The sequence below is a fragment of the Thermobia domestica genome, chromosome 11, assembly GCF_964235325.1.
Source record: "Thermobia domestica chromosome 11, izTheDome1.hap1.1, whole genome shotgun sequence".
In the NCBI taxonomy this organism is placed as follows: Eukaryota; Metazoa; Arthropoda; class Insecta; order Zygentoma; family Lepismatidae; genus Thermobia; species Thermobia domestica.
In genome coordinates, this window is record NC_137464.1 from 114,813,549 (window position 1) to 114,831,368 (window position 17,820).

Sequence of the window (17,820 nt, forward strand, 5' to 3'; positions counted from 1 at the left end):
ACGGGAATAATTATATTTATTTAATAATGAATATCTCTAACATTTTATGATCTTAAATCCAGTTTATAATATGAGAAATTAATTATCTGCTTTAATTCTCTGTTTAAAAAACATAAAGCGTTATGCTATTGAATTATGGTAAAGTTAACTACTAATTATAGTGGTGAATACCAAACATACCCTGATATGCAGGAACAATTTGGTTTCCTGTTAGTGTTGTAAGGGCTAGAATTGCTTTAATAACGATTATTGCACCTGTGTGTCATGAAATGATATAATGATTCAAATTTTTAAACCATTGTTTTTGTGTAGTGGCTCAAGGTCGATCACTTCATGGAGGTGCAAAGTCATTAGCATGGCTGTTAGGAAAGTGGAGATGTGAGAATGAGGGTAAAGGGAACTGTTCTACAGTCAAAGACTTCACATTCTCAGCGGAGTTGGAATTCACGCACGTTGGACAGCCAATGCTGAATTACAATGCTTGCGCATGGAGCCCCAAAAATAATAAACTAATGCATTCAGAAAATGGATTTCTTCGAATAAAGCCTAACTCTAATCAGGTTGCCTTACTACTTGCTTATTATTTTGGTATGCACAATTTACATTAGTGTAGTTAGTCGCAAAGGTTTCTAACTAATATTACTGTATTTTCAACGCTATTTATTTGTTATAATCATACATTTGTTAATTACTAATGTTAAGCCGCAAAAAGTATATCTAAGTAAATAATGATTAATTAAAGGGCTATGGAATACAAAATCATAGCAAACTATTTAAGGAACAACTGTTATCTCATGTGCATACACATTTTTTTAAAAAAATATTAGAAATGGGTACGTATGTTGATTTATAAATTTTCTAAAGTCCGATATAACAAAAATTTATCCATTTTTCTTTTGTCTATTTAGCTTTCAACATTATTTATAAAATATTCATAAAAACTGGGAATACAGATCCCGCGTATGTATATTCAAATTACACTTACTAAATGGTAACGAAACTCAGTGCCGTCAAGTGTGGCAGTGGTCGATGTGTCTCTCTTTGTTCTAAACGATCGTTTAACAACGTAGTTTTCATTGCAGAGAGCTCCGTTGGAGAACTAGAAGGTTTTCTTCCATTTCTTTTTTCATAGCTTTCCACCGATTACTTACAGTTGTCAAACCCTTTCGCCCAAAGCACTTTTAAGCAATCAAATCCACGGAAATCCATTACATTTAAGTTTGAAGGTATCACGGGTATTTTACTAAAAGCTATGGTCTGTGTTCTGGTAGCCTCCTTGAAAACCTCGAAGAGTGCAAGAGACAATCTTAAGCTATGTGACGAAGTGTTGCCTACATGAATGTGGGTCATGTTGATCTCGCTTTTGTACATTTCTCGTAGCTTCTACTCGTAGATTGGCCTCAGGATCTCCTCCTGGCAGTACTGAGTTGATTTTGCAGCTCTATACCCTGCAAATCTACAATTTGCTTCGGAAACAGTAGCCAGCAATCCCCACGAACCCTTTCAGAAAACTCTCTTTCGTAGGCTAGGACTCACTTCGGTAAGCCTGTCGTACCTTTCTCTCTGAACATGATTCCTCTTGGTTTGCCGGAGTCGAAAAGTTACACATACGCCGATTGTTGTTGTGAAAAAAGGAGAGCTTTATGTACCTCCTAGACCAAGGTGGTACTAAGGGTAGGTCTCAGAGTTTGCATTCTGTTCTAATAAATTCTAAAATCTCATGCTTATGAATATCACATTAGATGTAGGTACACTCATGTCCAAAATTATTGTCGCCAATTATATTACTACAATTTGATAACGAATTCGCCCGGTATTTCTTATAATGTTAGTATGTGTATAATCGGCAAAGACATGTATGTGGCAAATTTCATGTCAAAAGAGCAGTAAATAAGAACAATAAAACGAAAATAAAACTTTCTTCTCTATTTTGTTTTACTCACTCTAATTTTCGTATTTGTAATTATTTTCCTATGAAATTTACCACAAATATACATCTCCCGATTATACACATAGTACTGTATCAGTATTAAAAGTACCCTGCAAAATCATTATTATATTATGTTCTTACAAGAAGACAGTTTTAGATATGCGACAATCATTTTGGACATGAGTGTACATTAATTAGATCATAACATAAGTCTGTATGATGTAGTCTGAAGTCTCTCTAATGCTTGGAGACTGAGTTTGTTTTATTTTTCCACAGTATGGGAAAGATACTTATAAACTATAATTAAGCTGCTTTCACTGTAATATTTATATTTAAATCCACTTCTCATGCACACTAACCTAACTGTCCGAAATTGGTTGAAGAAGACATATTGCTACAACCGTATCGTCATATCAATTTACTTAAAGTAAAATTTGTGTTTCAAATGTTTGAAAGAAAGAACTATAACAGTATTTTTGGTCTACATTCGTCAAGACGAAGCTAAGGATATCAATATTTCCCTACGACAACTTTTCCATATCCGTCATCCAAAGTGAAACCTTTCCAATCTTACCAACCTAATAAATTACAATTGAATTAATCTCAAAGACCCCAGATCTGCATTCTCACAAAAAATAAAAACTGATTTCATAACTGTGTTTATAGCTGTCAGAATATATTTATCTCATGATTATAAACAGCGTGGTACATTTCCAGAGTTCAGACATTGCTTTGTAGATTTTTCTCATGTTGTGTTTGTGGCCTACTCAACAAGAAAGGTCTGACGCCGCATCCACAGTAAATTTCATAAATTATTTTATCCGATGTCGGGCTCGTACTACGTAATATAGCATATCAAAAAATTAGTTTTCATGGAATTTCATGAAAATCATTGGAGTCAAATTCACATACTCAAATTGCAATACAAAATTGTTTTCAAGACCAAAGTTTGTTAGCTGATAGAAGTTCCAATTACTTCTCCTTTTTATTTTACTACGTTAATGATCGATCGGATTTTAGCACAAGAGCATACTAATTCTCTGTATAGAGTTCACTTCTCCCGACACAGTAATTTGCTATCAAGACAAAATTTTGTTAGTTCTCTAGATTGACTTTTCAAATATTTGATATCCATAAGACCAGTACCACATTTTGTTACTAGTTATTTTTTTCGAATATAGATTAAGATTAAATTTTCTTCTCATTTCTTTTGAAGTCTGTGAACGCTTCAGTGTTAAACTTAACTAAGAACTATAGTTATTTTTTTATATACAATCATGAGTGAAAGATATGTAATTAATATATTTCATTCGATAAAACGCTGTATAGAGGCTCTCGGCTCTTCTGACGAAACACAGTCGAATCGAATCGAACTTGACTCGTCGTTGGGACACCATTTATTGGTTTCGAACTTCTAAAAATTCTTGCTCAAAATAATATATTTCTATGAAATCAAATTTGATACATCTTGTGTGATTCTATATAAAGGAATATTAAAAAATACATATATTCTGATATTTAGGATTGATCATGAATGTAGGAGGAAATACATATTTTTACCTTGAAACTTTTAATGTAAAATTTCATCTTTACGTATCAACAGGTGAAGTCTTCATCCAATTCAAAATAGATCCTGAAAATGTTTAAGAACTCAACGATAAATTATAAAGAGAAAATTTTCATTCTTAAAGAAAGTACATCTGTAGTCCAGAAAAGTTTTTAATTAAACATTTAATGATAAGAAAGCTTTAAGGGTTGTTTTCCTTCCTATATGATACTTCCAGAGTCCCTTGCTTTTTGTTCATTATGATTTTCTGTTTTATTTTCTTGGAATCATACGACGTCATACCGTAACTTGATCTTATAAATTTCTAAAGATTCTTGAACCTAGAACCCTTGTAACTAGCAACTTGCAAGTCTCAAAATTTATATCAAACTACAACTTAACGAAAGACAATTTAAATAAGAAATTGACTCAAAACTGTTTTTTAACAAGATAAAAGATAAAACAGCTACGCGAGGTAAAAATAATTTATAGTTCTTTGTTAAAACTTTGATTTTCAAATGAAATTTTAGGAATATCTATATTTTTATAACTTTCGTTTAGAAATTCTTTGTTTGGGTCGACTTTGTCTCATTTTAAGTCTGGAATTTTTACATTCAAACTACAACTTTTTAATAGCTCGATTTCCTAGGTAAAATAATGTACGGCAAATGATTTGAATGCAGTCCAGAAAGTTAACTAACAAGGAGAAGGCACACTTTGGTAAGTGAACTTCGGGGCCATGTTTTGCAAGGAGGTAGTGCACATTTAAAGAGTTAATATTACAAACTGGGAGAGCGCAATGGGCAAAAATGAGGGAGAAAAAAATGTCTTCAAAAGTTTTCTACTTGCCACATATACCGTTCGACACGCAAATTTATCAAGTGACGGCGTGGCAGAGTGAGTAAATGTGCAACTCACATACAAAGGGTCCCGGGTTCGAGTCAATTCTTGTTTTGTTTTTTGCTTCAACTAATAAAGTAACCATTTGTAACTATAAATAAAATATTAATTCACCATATGTTTATAATGAATAAAACAATAGAAATTTTAAAATCACTTGTAAAATCTTTCAATGTTCCATGTTAACTAGCAAGAAAATTTAATCTATTCCGTAAATATACTGATATCACGAGTTGTATTATGGTTACAACAGTCAACGGCGCTGATTTCTCTGTAAATTTGGAGGGCCCATTCATAAAATATACATACAACAATACATGTAACAATAAAAATACATATGAAAATACATATTCATAAAAATACATGGGCCCACATGAGCTTGGGGGAACGGGCCCACCATGATCGGCGCCCTTGACAACAGTCGTTGTGTAATAAATGTTCTTGACACTTCGTGTCTACATCTGTTGACAGTGTGCGATTTACAAAGGAGTTGAGGGGAAAAATCCCCTTTGATAATACTGAATGTTGCTATAACCAATGCAGATTTCCCCCTCATTCCGCTTGTAATTCTCACACTGTCGACAGATGTAGACAAGAAGCTTCAAGAACATTTTTTTTTTTACACAACGACTGTAATAACAATAATATTTACGGAAGAGATTAAATTTTGTTCCTAGTTAATATGGAACATTGAAAGATTTTACAAGTGATTTTAAAATTTGTTTTATTCATTATAAACATATGGTGAATTAATATTTTACTTATAGTTACAAATGCCTACTTTATTGGTTGAAGCAAAAAACAAGAAAAAAGTTTGACTCGAACGAGGGACCCTTTGCACTTAAGTCGCTGATTCTTCTCACTCTGCCACGCCGTCACTTAATAAGTTTGCGCGTCGTACGATATATGCGGCGAGTAGAAAACTTTAAGACGGTTTTTTTTTCGTCATTTTTGCCCATTGCGCTCTCCCAGTTTGTAATATTAACTCTTTAAATGTGTACTACTACCTTCCAAAAATGGCCCCGAAGTTCACTTACCAAAGTGTGCCTTCTCCTTGTTAGTTAACTTTCTGGACTGCATTCAAATCATTTGCCGTACATTATTTTACCTAGGAAATCGAGCTATTAAAAAGTTGTAGTTTGAATGTAAAAATTCCAGACTTAAAATGAGACAAAGTCGACTCAAACAAAGAATTTCTAAACGAAAGTTATAAAAATATAGATATTCCTAAAATTTCATTTGAAAATCAAAGTTTTAACAAAGAACTATAAATTATTTTTACCTCGCGTAGCTGTTTTATCTTTTATCTTGTTAAAAAACAGTTTTGAGTCAATTTCTTATTTAAATTGTCTTTCGTTAAGTTGTAGTTTGATATAAATTTTGAGACTTGCGAGTTGCTACTTACAAGGGTTCTAGGTTCAAGAATCTTTAGAAATTTATAAGATCAAGTTAAGACATAAAAATTGCAGAAAAAACGAAGTTTATAATGAAAAATATGAGACTTGTAAGTTGGAAAAATCATGTTAAGAGTTGTTTTAGAGTCAAAAGTTGTAGAGGGAAACGAAGTTTGAACTAAATAATTCGAGGTTTGGAAGTTTCAAAGATTATGTTATGTGTTTTAGTTCAAATATCTTCAAGAAAGTAGAACCTAGTTAAGGGTAAGAAATGTACGAGAAACGAAGTTTAGATCAAAGTTGTGATATTTAAAACTTAAATGTGTCAGAAGCAAAATTTTATTTAGTTAGCCAAAGTTAGAGCGTTGAAGGATTCAAACATCTAATTTGAGTCAAAGTTTACTGAAAAAATAAACTCTGATATTTTATTATTTCTGAATACAAAAATTTATAAATTTTGAAGTGTAAAATTTTTAAAAGCTTAGCCTAAAATTAAAAGTTACACAAGAAATCGTAATTTGTGTAGTATCTATATTTTAATTCTTTGTTGCAGGGTCGTGTTCAGTAGAAGAAGGAGAAATAGATGGCGAATCATTAGTGTTAAATTGCTCTAATTTTCTTAGGGCGTCATTTATCAAGACTCCTGAGGTGAAAATGGTAATATATTAATTGAAAAAATGAGATTATGTTCTAGACCATTTCGTGTATTAAAATAATTATGTTTAAGAAACACGATTGCAAAACGCTGTAGGTACATTTTTTAGAAAATTGATATGTATATATTGTTATGACTTGTTTGCAGCATCTTTGTCGTCTTTGTAACTAACCAGCGATCGAACCCAATACCGCCCACACATTTGTCAGCTTAATGTGCGGTTGTGGAGTAGTGTCTCCTTGAGAAGAAATAGTAAATTGAAGAAGTGGATAAACCCGTGCATGGACTAACCAATGGATCTATCATAGCGTAAGTCTCCTTCTCTCATTTCAGCGGACTTGCCCAAAGATGTAAAGCTCAAAACCAGGCTCGGCAGGCCAGTGAGTCAAGAAACTAACGAACATTTCCCAAGATTAAAGGTAGAGTGGAATGTATTGGGTATAGTGATCCTGTAGTTCAGTTTTTACCCAGGCCGGAACATAGCTAATAACTGACGACTTCACACTTAAGACTATTTTAAGACTATTTGCTCTGTGTGAAGGAAACCATGATCGTATATTTAAGAATTCATACACACTTATCTTTCTTGCCTCGTATCTTTAGGGGTTGGGTTCCAAACTAGTATTTTTGAGTAATGAGAACTCAACCAACTTCTTTCATCAGCTGTAATTTAATAAAGCTGAGTTTAGTTAACAATTCGATATAAACGTCTTGAAATTATATACATGAAATTTCAATGTAACGTCTGAGTCTTGGCTTTTCTTTAAACTATCCACTGAAGTAAATATTTTATAATTAATAACCTGTTTATTAATATTGATAACTTGTACAAAAAGGAGTTGTACTCACCATGGTTTACTTCATTATAATTTAGAATTCATATACAGGTTTATGTATATATATATTGACATTTTGATTACCACTAGACTATGATAGATTTACCTAGACATATTCTCTGAAATTCTGAGACAAAAATAGGGTAATAGGCTTATAATAAATAATATTACTCACTATCTATTAGTTATTATAATTGATTTCATATGGTAGTTTAGGGAAAACGTTCAAAATGAATACTTCTGTACGGAATTTTCAAAAATTTTAACTTTGATAGATGTTGATGTAAGTAATACTGTTTTTAAAAAAAAGAATGATTCATAGAATGTTAGCAAACAACTCTATCCTCATAAATAAAAAAAACAACAAAAATCAATGGTTTCATGACAAGAACACTTTGTTTAGAAAAATATAAGAGAACTGGTCCGAAAGTTTGTGAACTAGAAACACTGTGCTGATTCTGAAAAATGAAATGAAATTTTTGAGTTTTACGTCCCACGGTTATGCCGGTTAGGCTAAAGGAGACGGTGATGATGAGAGATGAAGGAAATGGTGGAATGAAGTAAGTGGGCGGAAACGGGAGAACCCCGAGAAAACCCACGCAAATGGTGTTTGTCCACCACAAAGTTCACTTTGCGGGAGCAGGGTTTGAACCCGGGACTCCATGCACCAGAGGTGAACGATCTACCACTGAGCCACCGCGGCCCCCTCTATGTGCTGATTCTGTGTAAGCGAGTCTCTGTTTGAACTGCAATGTGCATTACAATGACGGAGGAGTGTGATAAACTGTTAATTATCAGACACAGGATCGTTGTTATTTTATTATTATTATTATTATTATTATTATTATTATTATTATTGTTATTATTATTATTATTATTATTATTATTATTATTATTATTATTATTATTATTATTATTATTATTATTATTATTATTATTATTATTATTACCATTAAGTTACACAAAATCGGTCAGGAAACTTCTATGTCAGGAAACTTTTACGATCGAACAAACGTACGGTGAAGAACCAATGGGCAAATCAGCCGTATTTAAATGGTGGAAGCATTTTAAGGGAGCGGTCCCGGTGGGGACACCAGCCACTGTGAATGACGTTTTCCTCATTCACACCAGGCAAATGCCGGGGTGATACCTAACTTATAAGTTCCAAGCCGCTTCCTTCCTTTAATCCCTCCATTTCCCCGGATTGTGTGCTCGCTGAGGGACGTCGTCCCATAAACGTGACGAGTTAAATGGTCTTAGATGCCGAAAATCCAGAAATCGAAATCGTAAATCCTAAGCATTTTAAGGAAGGCAAATGCAGTGGTCTGGATAACATGGGAAGTTGGCGTCCATCAACATCAGTGCACGCTGAGAACATTGTGAAAGCAGGGGCAATTAAAAGAACATAGACGTTTATCGATTCGTGAAGTGGCAGCTAAACTGAATGTTGGTGTAGTAAAATGTCACGAAATTGTTAAGGAACACTTGAAAATGTCTCGTGTTTATGAAGGATGGGTACCACGTCGTTGAGTGAAGAACAGAAGCTCCATCACGTTCAATGTTACCAGACATTTCTTAAACGACGGAAACCATATCCTCAATCCTTGAACAGAGTAATCACCACTGATGAGTTCTGGATCAGACATTATGACCCCGAGTCAGAGCAGATGTTCTGCGTATAGAAACACAGCAACCCACTGCTTCCCAAAGAATTCGGGTTTATGGTTCCTCAAAGAAGTGTCGAATCGTTTATATATTCGTGGAATAATATTGCAGCATTGGATCCCAGGTAATCAAACTATAATGAAGGTCATTTTGCTAATGTTTTGCAAGTGTATTTGAAGGGAGCAATTAAAAACAAACAAAAGACCTGAACTAGTTTATGGAGAATTGTTCGTACTGAAGGATAAAATGATGGGCCACATGTGGCACGGTAGGCTATGAAAGTTTTGGGAAAAAATGATGGGCAGTCTCTAGAGCATCCTCCGTTCAGCACTAGAGATGCAAAAAAAAAAAAAAAAAACGGCTTTTTTGAATTGATGGTTTTTTGCACATAAAAAGCCGGCTTTTTTGGGAAATAAACGAGAATTTTGGAAATTTTGGAAATTTTGGCTTTTTTCATTTTCATGATTTTTCTATTTAAATAGCTTTCTTATAGTATACTCTAAAGTTAAATAAGATTTCATGACCTAAATGCAATATTTCGCTCTGGAATTCACCATCATGATGGATGGAATACATGTTTTATGAATTAAAGTAAACATAAAGTACGTAGTATTTGAGGGCAACTGTAGAAGATATTTAACTTTAACTTCTGAGTTATCGACATTTTTCTTTTCTACATCATTTCTTTTTATTCGCCCCTCGTCCGTGTTTCATTTCCTAGAGATTAGTAGGCCTACTCTAGCTTCTAGCACATAAGTTGAACTTTTGTTTTTCAATATATCCGTCAGAGCGTACGTTTGTCAGTATATTTGTCAAAGCGTACTTCCACATTCTTGTTATACTGTAGCTGTGCAATGATTTAGCAATCATCTTCCGGACACAAACTTGGATACCATTTTATACAAATAATCAGTAGCGGATTCAGAAAAGTATTTTGGGAGGTGTTTTTCTTATTAATGTTTAGTTTTTCTAAACATTCCTTATTTTTATTTGAGAAGAGCTTGAAGTTTATGAGTAAAGGCATAACAAATATTTCGTTTGTTTTAGAAATTATGTAATTTCGGGGTACAAGCTTCACCCGTAAAACATCCCCACCCTAACCCCCTTCGCAAATCCGTCACTGCTGGTAAATAGTAATAACAACGATTTAAAACCGATAAGAAAGGAACTCGGCCACAACTCACAGTACACGCATTACCTCTACATTCACAGATACAATTAAGAAAAACTTCTGTTAAAATGGTCGAATGCGGCGTTGAATCCCGGACTTCCCGATAGAAGCGCAAAAGCTAACCACTTACTCATGGTTGTTTTACAGTTGTGCTTAACTTAAATATATTCTCTCTCCCTATGGCCTGTGGAATCCGAAGGTTCAATGCCGCGTTCACAAAAGCTCTCCACTGACTTCAATTCTTAGCCAACTGGATCCAGTTTTTACTTTGTATTTCTATTTCTGCAAGATCCATTTTAATATTGTCCTCCCATCTGCGTCTAAGTCTTCTTAATGGACGTTTTCCGATTGAATTTCCAGTAAAACTTTGAAAGCGTTCCTGCCTTCTTCCGTTCTGGCAGCATGACCTGCCCACCGGAGCCTCCTAGACTTGATGACCGTAACGATGTTTGATAAACCGTATAAATTATGAAGTTCTTCGTTATGAAGTTTCCCACATTCCCGTTCCTCTTGGGTTCGAATACTCGTCTCAGGATTTTATTTTCAAATACTTTCAGTCTGCGTTCTTCCCTCAAGCGACCATGTTTCACAATCATAAAACACAACAGGCATGATTATCGTTTTGTATATTTTAAGCTTTAAATTCCTCGACAGAATTCGCGACGACAAAATACTTTGAACTGAATAATAACACGAAGTTCCTGATTTCAGTCGACATTTAATTTTTTTGTGGAATGATTTTGGTCTGGTGATATAGATCCCAGATATTTGAAAGTATCAACTTTGTCGAAAGTATTGATTTTTTAAACGCATCCATAATTTGCCATATTACGATCCCGGTGAACTTCCATGTATTTAGTTTTCTCTGCATTTACTTCTAAACCAATGTTGCTGCAAGCGTTTAATAAGGACTCTGCACTTCTTTTTATTGTTGTCCTATCATCCCCTATTAAATTTACATCATCAGCATATGTCGTAACCTGGTGAATACAATTCAGCTCTAGGGCCTGGTTGCTATCTTTAATTTTCCTTACAGCGTAATCCGGAACAAAGCTGAACAATAATGTCGATAACGCATCTCCTTGTTTCAGGCCATTCTCGACGTGGAAGCTAATGGACAAGAATTTTTCAACTCTGACTTTACTTTGGGATTCATTTAAACACATTTTAATTAATCTAACTAGCTTTTTCGGTATTTCGAATTCTGTAAGAATCTTGTATACACGACTCCAAAAGTGCATTACCACCTGCAATTCTCGTTTTCCTGCAATAGCAGGCAACCCAAAAAGCTCGGCGGTTGGGTTGGTTCCGAATTCGAAAGGCGTTGGACCAAACCTCAATTTTGTTAAAAATATATCAGTGTGGCAAACTGAAAAATAAGGAAATAAAACAAATTGTTAAGAATGACAATTTTATTATCGTGACGGAGTTGGATGACATCAAAAGTTACAAAATGATCTTACTTAAGCAGTTCAAAAAAGATGAATGGCAAAAGACACATATCAGAAAAAAACATTTCTCTCCTTCTCCCCCCCAAAAAAAGAATTTTAAAAAAGTTACATAAAGTAAAGGTTTAATATAAAAGGCTCACCCAAAATTTTGAAAATTGACACGCGAAAGGCAAGATAACTGAACCCAAGTGAATAAAATTGTGCACAGATATTGCAGACGTAAAATGTGGGAATACAGGCTTCATATTTTCCTGAAAAAAAACGGTAGGGTGGGGCACGGACCCCTCCAAACCCTTGATCACGAGATATCAAAAATGCTTGTAACAGTATGTCAGATGTGTGTAAAGGACATGAAGAATTGTAACGATACTTTTTCTATGGACAACACGTAAAAAATAAAGGAATACGAGGTTTTAATGTTCTGCGGAAAACAGTTTTAGGGGGGCAAAAGCCCCCACGAAAAATTTTGAAATTTGACGTCCGAAAGGTAAGAAAAAGTGAACCAAACTGAATGAAATTCTGCACAGATATTATAAACATAAAATGAGGGAATGCGGGTTTCTTATTTCCTTTAAAAAACGGCTGGATAGGGCGCGGACTCCTCCAAACATTTGATCATGAAATATCAAACGTACTAGTAACAAATGTCAGATGGGTGTAATGGACATGAAGAATTACAACGAAACTTTTTGTATGGACAATACGCAGAAAATAAAGGAATACGTTTTTTTTATTTTCTGCGGAACCCACCCCAAAATTTTAAAGTTGACGCGAGAAAGATAAGAAGAAGTGAACCGAAGTGAGTGAAATATTGCAAAGATGTCGTAGGTTTAAAATGAGGAAATACGGGTTTCGTATTTTCCTGCAAAAAAGTTCGGTGAGGCACGGACCCCTCCAAACATTTGATCACAAAATATCAAAAGTGCTAGTAACAGTATGTGAGATGTGTCTAAAGAACATGAAGAATTGCAACGAAACTTAATGTATGGATAATATGCGAAAAACATACGAATATTGTTTTTTTTTATTTTCTGCGTAAAAATGGTTTTACGGGGAAAAGCACCCACCCAAAATTTTGAAAGTTGACGAACGAAAAGCAAGGACAAGTGAATCGAAATGAATGAACTTGTGCACATATATTGTAAACGTAAAATGAGTGAATACGGGTTTCGTATTTCCTGGAAAAAACTGTTGGAAAGGGCACGAACCCTTCCAAAGTTTTGATCACGAAATATCAAAAGTACTAGTAACAGTGAGGTGTGTGTAAAGGAAATGAAGAATTGCAACGAAACATTTTGTATGGAAAATAACCATAAAATAAATCAATACGAGTTTCTTATTTCCTGCGGAAAAACTGCTTTAGGGGTCAAAGGCTCCTACCCAAAATTTTGAAAGTTGACACCCGAAAGACAAGAAGAAATGAGCCGAAGTGAATGAAATTTGCACAACTACTGCAGACGTAAAATGAGAATAAGGGTTTTATATTTTCTTAGAGAAAACAGTTAGGTGGGGCGCCGACCCTCCCAAACGTTTGATAAAAAAAAATCAAAAATAATATTAATAGTATGTGAGATGTGTGTAAAGGAAATGAAGACTTTCAACGAAACTTTTTGTGTGGAAAATGTGCTGAAAACAAAAAAATCCGGGTTTTTCATTTTTGCGGAAAAATGGTTTTATGGGGCAAAAGGCCCCACCGCAAAATTTTGAAATTTGGCACCGAAAGGGAAGAAAAAGTGAACCGAAGTGAATAAAATTTTGCGCAGATATTGTAGACATAAAATGAGGGTATACGGGTTTCGCATTTACCTAAAAAAAACTGGTTAAGTGTGGCACGGACTCCTCCGAATCTTTGATCACGAAATTTCATAAGCGCTAGTAACAGTATGTCAGATGTCTGTAAAGGACATGAAGAATTGCAACGAAACATTGTGTATGGAGAATACGCAAAAAGAAAATGAATACTTGTTTCTTATTTTATGCGGAAAAATTATTTTGTGGGCAAAAGAACCCACCTCAAAATTTTGAAAATTGATGTCCGAAAGGTAAGAAGAATTGAGCCGAAGTGAACGAAATTGTGCACAGATATTGTAGGCATAAAATGGGGGAGTATGGGTTTCGTATTTTCCTTGAGAAAACGGAAGCGTGGGGTTCCGACCCCTCCAAACCTTTGATCACGAAATATCGAAAGTACTATTAATAGTATGTCAGATGTGTGTAAAGGACATAAAGAATTCCAAAGAAACATTTCGTATCGACAATACGCAAAAAATAAAGGAATACGGGTTTTTTATGTTCTGCGGGAAAACGGTTTTAAAGGCTATAGCCCCACCCAAACTTTTGAAAGTTGAAGCCCGAAAGGCAAGAAGAAGTGAGCCGAAGTGAATTAAATTGTGCACAGATACTGCAGACGTAAAATGAGGATACGGGTTTCGTATTGTCCTGGGGAAAACGGTTCCGTAGTGCGCCAACCCCTCCAAACCTTTGATCACCAAATATCAAAAGTACTAGTAACAGTATCTGAGATGTGTGTAAAGGACATGAAGAATTGCAACATATCTTTTTGTATGGACAATACGCAAAAAATAAAGGAATACGGGTTTATTATTTTCTGCGGAAAGACTGTTTTATGGGGCAAAACAACCCACCCCAAAATTTTAAATTTGAAGCTGGAAAGGTCAGAACAAGTGAACCAGAGTGAGTGAAATATTGCACAGATATTGAAGGCTTAAAACGAGGGAATACGGGTTTCGTATTGTCCTGGGGAAAACGGTTCCGTAGTGCGCCAACCCCTTCAAACCTTTGATCACGAAATATCAAAAGTACTAGTAACAGCATTTGAGATATGTGTAAAGGACACGAAGAATTGCAACATAATTTTTTGTATGGACAATACGCAAAACATAAAGGAATATGAGTTTCTAATGTTCTGCGAGAAACGGTTTTAGGGGGCAAAAGACCCCATCCAAAATTTTAAAAGTTGACGCCCGAAAGGTAAAAAGACATTAGCCGAGGTAAATGAAATTCTGCACAGATATTACAGACGTGAAATGAGGATATGAGTTTCGTATTTTGCTGAAGAAAAAGGTTGGCTGAGGCACCGACCCCTCCAAACCTTTGATCACGAAATATCAAAAGCGCTAGTAACAGTATGTCAGATGTGTGTAAAGAACATGAAGAATTGCAACGAAACATTGTGTATGCAAAATAACCAAAAAAAATAATAAATGAATACTGGTTTCTTATTTTCTGCGGAATACTGTTTTAGGGGTCAAAATCTCTCACCCAAAATTTTGAAGTTGACACCCGAAAGAAAAGAAGAAATGAGCCGAAGTAAATGAAATTTGCATAGATATTGCAGACAGAAAATGAGGTTACCGGTTTCGTATTTTTCTAGAGAAAACAGTCGGGTGGAGCGCCGACCCCTCCAAACGTTTGATAACGAAAAATCAAAAGTGCTACTAACAATATGTCAAATGTGTGTATAGGACATGAAGAATTGCACCGAAACTTTTGTATGGACAATGCACTGAAAACAAAGGAATACGGGTTTTTTATTTTTGCGGAAAAACGGTTTTATGGGGCAAAAGACCCCATCCCAAAATTTTGAAATTTGACGCCAAAAAGTAAGAAAAAGTAAACGGAAGTGAATGAAATTTTGCACAAATATTGTAGACATAAAAGGAGGGAATACGAGTTTCGTATTTACCTAAAAAAAACGGTTAGTTGGGGCCCTGACTCTTCGGAACCTTTATCACGAAATATCAAGAGTGCTAGTAACAGATTGTCAGGTGTGTGTGAAGCCCACCAAGAATTCCAAAGAAACTTTCTGTATGGACAATACGCAAAAAATAAAGGAATACGTTTTTTTATTTTCTGCGGAGAAACAGTTGTAGGCGGCAAAAGAACCCACCCAAAGTTTTGAAAGTTGATGCCCGAAAGGCAAGAAGAAGTGAGGCGAAGTGAATTAAATTGTGCACAGATATTGTAGACATAAAATGAGGGAATACGAGTTTCGTATTTTCCTGGGGAAAACGGAAGCGTGGGGCGCCGACCCCTCCAAACCTTTGATCACGAAATATGAAAAGTGCTAGTATGTCAGATGTGTGTAAAGGACATGAAGAATTGCAACACAACCTTTTGTATGGACAATACGCAAAAAATAAAGGAATACGGGTTTTTTATGATCTGCGGGAAAACGGTTTTAGGCGGCAAGAGACCCACCATAAATTTTAAAAATTGACGCCCGAAAGACGCGAAGAAGTGAACCAAATTGAATCAAATATTGCACAGATATTGTAGGTTTAAATTGAGGGCAAACGGGTTTCGTATTTTTCTGAGAAAAACGGTTAGGGGACTCGGACCCCTCCAAACCTTTGATCACGAAATATAAAAAATGCTGGTAACAGTATGTCATATGTGTGTAAAGGCCACGAAGAATTCCAACGAAACTTTTTGTATGGACAAATACGCAAAAAAAATAAAGGAATGCTTTTTTATTTTCTGCAGAAAAACAGTTTTATGGGGCAAAACAACCCACACCAAACTTTTGAAAGTTGACTCCCGAAAGGTACATGTTGTCTCAAAGGTCGAGGGCATTCTTTATTGCTATTTTAAGGAAAAAATTTTCTAAGTCCAGCTTCGGGTATCTTCGGGAAAAAGTAAACCAGGTTCGAACCTCGAAGTCAACCTTTGCAATCGGGAGAAATTTTGCAGATGTGTTTTTCTTCTTTTAAATATAATAAGACTTGTTATTAATTGTATAAAAAAGCAACATTGATTGAAATACTTAATAATTCAATATTTCGAAACTTTGTATTAATATCAGCACATGCCTGTTTGTCATTTAGCTCTCCATACGTAATGAAACATTTAGATACGTAAACGAATGTTTCCATATGTGAAAGAATGCCGAAAATTAAGACATAGAACACAATTCTCGTCTGAGTACTAAAATAAAAGTCAAAATGGAACAAAAACAGCGTTTGCAGTGGATATGAATCAGAGCCCTGCACGGGCCGGGCGCGCCCGATTCGGCCCGGTGCCCGGCCCGGCCCGACCCGTTTCAAGTAATATCAAACTGGACCGGGCCGGGCACATTTCGGGCCGAACCGGGCCGGGCACATTTCGGGCCGAGCACATATCGGGCCGAACCGGGCCGAGCCGGGCCGGCCCGATAGTCTGAAAGACGGTTCGGAAACTAATGTTGTCAGCCTACTTGTTTTTTTAATGTCCTCCACTACCCCTATTTTTGCCGTGTTTGTACGGTCTTACTGTCAGCCTATGTTAATCGTAATGTGTTTGGGAAACTGACTCTTTATTCAAGACTGTGATGTACTGGTAATACTATTACTATTACTACTTCTACTACTACTATTACTACTTCTACTATTACTACTACGACCACTGCTAATACTACTACAAGTGCTACGACTTCGCGTCAGAGTTGACATGTCTGATGGTACCGAATTTACCTTCTAAGTACAGAATAAAATTGAGAAATGCTAGTTATTATGGCCGGTCTGCGTAGAATGTGAACCGATGTTTGATCTACGAGGGAGAATAGTGGCTCAATAGAAAAAACACTCACATCTGGTGCTAGAGGTCGTCGGATCAATCCCTGCTCATGCTATGTGAGCTTTGTTGTGGACAAACATCGTGTGCATGGGAGTTTCTGGGGTGGTCCCGCTTCCTCCCACTGTTTTCTTTCCACCAATTCATCCCATCATCATCCATTCAGCCTGAGCCGTAGTTACCTAAAGAACGTATGGTAAAGTCAAGTACTTGACCTAGTAAGTAGAATTTGGTACGCTACCATTGGACCACGGAGGGCAAAACCATAAACTGGCGTGCTCATAAGATCAGTGCAATTTGTAGTAATGTTCAATTAGCAAGGCAAATATCGAATGGTGTTACATGTTCATGTATTGTTTATAGTATGATGCTACAAATATAACAAAATATAATGATCAAATAAATCACCAAATCGCCAGGGTCGATTAGGTGTTCCTGGAACGGTGGCTCAGCGGTTGAGCGTTCACCTCTGGTGTATGGGGTCCCTGGTTTGATCCGAGCTCTCGCCAAGTGAACTTTGTGGTGGACAAACACCGTGTGGGGGGTTCGCGGCGTTCTCCTGTGTCCTTCCACTTTATTTACTCCACTATTTCATTTATTTCTCACCATCGTCTCCTTTAGGCTAGTTGGCATAACTTGGAACCACCTACCAAGAAGAATAAACTAATGGATTGGGAAGATAGACATTCAGTCTCTGGTGA

At 35.7% G+C, this 17,820-nt stretch overlaps 1 protein-coding gene across 1 annotated transcript in view; it reads left to right on the forward strand.

Moving 5' to 3' along the window:
* LOC145663650 (peroxynitrite isomerase THAP4-like) overlaps positions 1–17,820 on the forward strand; it is a 57,048-nt gene that overhangs the window by 8,488 nt on the left and 30,740 nt on the right. Inside the window, exons 2-3 of the mRNA XM_081729753.1 lie at positions 313–588; positions 6,324–6,427. Coding sequence (XP_081585879.1) covers positions 313–588; positions 6,324–6,427 — 380 coding nt within the window. The remainder of the gene's footprint in view (positions 1–312; positions 589–6,323; positions 6,428–17,820) is intronic.